The following is a 3,626-nucleotide window of genomic DNA, read 5'->3' as shown; positions in this document are numbered from 1 at the left end:
CCAGTTCCCAATAACTGATTGGGTGGATGTTCCCTGACTTGGGGTCTCAGTTTCTCCAGAGACCTAAGGGATTGTCCTCTGCCAGGGAACCTCCTTAGAAAATTCATTCATTCGTTCATTCATTCATTCATTCATTCACTCATGCATCAGTCCTGGCATTCTTCCTTGCAAGACTGGGCTTTGGCATGCCTATCACTTGGCAGGCTGCTTTAAAAAAATGTTATCATATAAATTCAAGGTTGAAAATTCTTTGAGCTTAGCACAGAAGACTCAGAGACAGAGAGCTTTTCCCCAACATTTCTAATAACTCGTTCATTATATTCTAAATTATAAATGTACATTTCTTTTTATTGAGATAAGTCATAAATAAATATTACTGCTGATAACCTTTTTCCCAGGTGGCGTTGGGATCAGAACTCAGGTAAAGAATCTGATTGAGGACACAGAGTTTTAAGTCAAGCCCAGGAACTAGGGGACCTGGTTTCCAATCTCAATTCTGCTACCAAGTCTCTAATGAGACTTTGAGCAGGTTCCTTCCCCTTTTTGGCAGGAATCTTCCTATCTGCCCATTGAGGTGTTTGAATTAGAAGGTGTCTAAAGCCTTCCCAGTTCTGACCATCTATCATTCTAGGCAGGGTAACCACAGCTGATTCCTTTCTTTACTGTGAAGGTGATGGAAGAGACAACTTACATGACTCAAATCCTGGATAAACTGGAAATATGGGCCACCACCTGTCATAAACCTCCCAGCAGGGACTCATGGGGTGTCTGGGGAGGGCTATTGTGGTGCTGGGAGCCTTTCTAAGAAAGCGGTTGGAGAATGGAAGGGAGAAGGAGGAGAAGCAAGGCCTGGAGAACCCCCACAGGGGATGGCTAGCCCTTGGGTAGCTAAGCATGGCTGGCCCCAGGGCGAGGCTGAACTTGGGAAGCCGTGGGGCACAGGGAGGGGCGAGGGGAGGGGGTCAGCATTCAGCCTCTGTCCTGAGGCCGGGGTGGCAGCCCTTGCTGGAGGCCTCGGATGAGCTCCTTCCGGTTGTCCAGGATTGTGTCAAAGCTCTCTTGCAGCCGGGCCTGCTGGCTGGCCAGCCGGCCCTGGAGGCCTCTAATCCACTGCAGCAGAGCCAGACGCCGGTACATGACCAGGTGAATGTGGTGTTTTTCCTTCTCTTTTTCCTTGTAGCGCTCCCGCGCCAGCAGCTGCTGCACTGCCTGGGTCACAGTGGGTAGGAAGGCATCGGGGGCTGGACCAGGCTCTGGGGGGCCAGGGCAGGGGCTGGGGGTGTCCCAGGCGGGGCCGGGGCTGCTCTCAGGACTTTCCACACTCAGGGAGCTGCTGGCATAACCTATGTCTTCCAAGGGGGAGCCGGCAGCAGCTGTGGCCCCTGCCCCATCGCCCTTCTCTGGCTCGGGCCTTGTAGCTGTGGGGAGTTCAGCCCCCTCTGGTGGGCTGCGCATCTCCCCTACTGTAGGGAGGAAGAAGCCATCAGACTGGGGGTCTGGGAGCTCATGGGCAGAGGGCTGCCTCTTGCCCAGGAGAGCCTGGTTGTCAGAGGGGACTGAAGGCAGGTTCTGCATGAGGGTCAGATCCCCCCCACCTAGGCCAGGACCCCTGGCTCCACCAAGACCCTGGCTCCAGTTCTCATTGGCATCATAGGTGCTGGCCACAAAGTTGGAGTTACTGTCAGGTTCATAGTCATGTTGAGACACAGAGGCAGGCGGCCCCCCCCGGAATGGGGGTTCAGGAGGCCCAGGCTGCACTGCAAACATCCTGACTGCTGGAGGGGAAAAGGAAAGAGAAAACATTTTATCTTTTGTATTTATAGTACTGAACATAGGTTCTTATGAATAGTAGGGGTTTACTCAGTGTTTGTTGAATTTGATGGGTTATAACAAGTGTGAAATAGGCTGACTAGGGGCACTAGCTAAGGATGCTATAAAGTGAAGAGGGGAAGATATGAAGTTTCCCAGTGCGCCATCTCCTACCTCAGTGCCTTTGCCCAAGCAGTCTCCCATGCCTCCCATGCCATCCCTCATCACTACTTCTCAAAGCTCAGCTGAAATACCACCTGCTCCATAGGCCTATCCTGTTTCCTGTGGCTACTAATGCCCCCTCCCAGCCCTACCTCCTCCATTAGACCATGAACTCTTTGAAATCAGAGATGATCTTTTACCTTTGTTTGCATCCCTAGGCTTAGCAGAGGGCCTGGCACACAGCGGGCATTTAATAAATGCTTATTGACTTAAATTGCCTTGTGTATAAATTAATCAGTAAGCATTTCTTAAATTCTGGGGAATCAAATACAAATAAAAACAAGACGGTTTGTTGGCCCTTGAAGAGCTTAGGAATCTAATGGGAGAAGCCAACCCACAAAAGAGAGCTGGAAAGAGGTGAGGAATCCCTAGGGATCTCAGCTGGCCTTTACAGGGTGAAGGAACCTTTAAACTTTAGAGAATAATAAAAACAAAAACCCTACAGACTTAGAGGTGGAAGGAATTGTAGAGATCACCTTACCCACTTCAAGTCAAACTCTTAGATAAAAAGCAATTGCTGGGGCAGTTAGGTGGTGCAGTGAATAGAGCACCAGCCCTGGAGTCAGGAGGACCTGAGTTCAAATCAGGCCTCAGACACTTAACACTTACTAGCCACGTGACCTTGGGCAAGTCATTTAACCCCAATTCCCCCCTCCAAAAAAAAGCAATTGTTGCCTCCTATTTCAACCGTTTGCCTAATCTGGCTTTTGACCTCATTGTACATCTGAATCTGCCTTCTCCAACGTTAGGAATGATCTCTTAGTTGCTAACCCAATAGCCTCTTCTCAGTCTTCATCTTTCTTGACCTGTCTCCAACATTTAATCCCAACCACCTCTCTACTCTGGGATACTCTCTCCCGCCTGAATTATCATTATTATTAGAGGCAATTGGGGTTAAGTGACTTGCCCAAGGTCACACAGAGATTTGAACTCAGGACCTCCTGACTCCAGGGCCGGTGCTCTATCCACTGCACCACCTAGCCACCCCTCCTGTCTGGATTATTGTGATACTGCTCTCCTCTTCTGGCTCTGGTTCTATCTGTCTGGCTGCTTCTCTGCTAGATTATCACCAACGTCTAGTCTCCCTCCTCACTATAGGGGTGCCCAAGGACTTTGTTCTGAGCCCTTTTCTCTCTCTTTAATTTCCCAAAGCAATATCAACTTTCATGGAGTCAACATCTTTATGTAAATGACTTCCGGACTGAAATCCCCAGCCCTGGTCTCTCACCTGAGCTCTATTACTAATAGCCCACTGGACATTTCCAAATGGATGTGCTGCAGGCATCTCATTTCAAAAGTAAACAGCTAGTTAAAAAGGTGGTGACTGAGAAGTGGATTTGGATCCTTGGCTACAGAGACAACTCACCGAGCAGCTTAGACTTTAAACAGAAATGGACAGAAAATGAAAGGAAGACCAGGTAACAGAAGATGAATATAGCGGCGCAGCATGGTCTTGTAAAAATAGCATCATAAACGCTGAAGCTCAGAATGAGCCAAGGCTGGTAAGGGGAGCTAAGTACACACACAAAAGGGTTCTTTCTTCCTTCTTTTCTTTCTTTCTTTCTTTCTTTCTTTCTTTCTTTCTTTCTTTCTTT

At 48.8% G+C, this 3,626-nt stretch overlaps 1 protein-coding gene across 1 annotated transcript in view; it reads right to left on the bottom strand.

The window, feature by feature from the left end:
- Positions 1 to 283: 283 nt before the first annotated feature.
- CUNH1orf216 (chromosome unknown C1orf216 homolog) overlaps positions 284 to 3,626 on the bottom strand; it is a 12,275-nt gene continuing 8,932 nt past the window's right edge. The window contains exon 2 of the mRNA XM_069068194.1: positions 284 to 1,775. Within this exon, the coding sequence (XP_068924295.1) occupies positions 970 to 1,767 (798 nt within the window). The 5' untranslated portion in view covers positions 1,768 to 1,775 and the 3' untranslated portion in view covers positions 284 to 969. The remainder of the gene's footprint in view (positions 1,776 to 3,626) is intronic.

The sequence above is a fragment of the Petaurus breviceps genome, unplaced genomic scaffold (genome assembly GCF_028583685.1).
Source record: "Petaurus breviceps papuanus isolate PSGF00001 unplaced genomic scaffold, PetGlider_PUasm1.0 90760, whole genome shotgun sequence".
Lineage (NCBI taxonomy): Eukaryota > Metazoa > Chordata > Mammalia > Diprotodontia > Petauridae > Petaurus > Petaurus breviceps.
The sequence above is the reverse complement of the archived record's forward strand: the minus strand, read 5'-3'. Positions and strand labels throughout refer to the sequence as shown.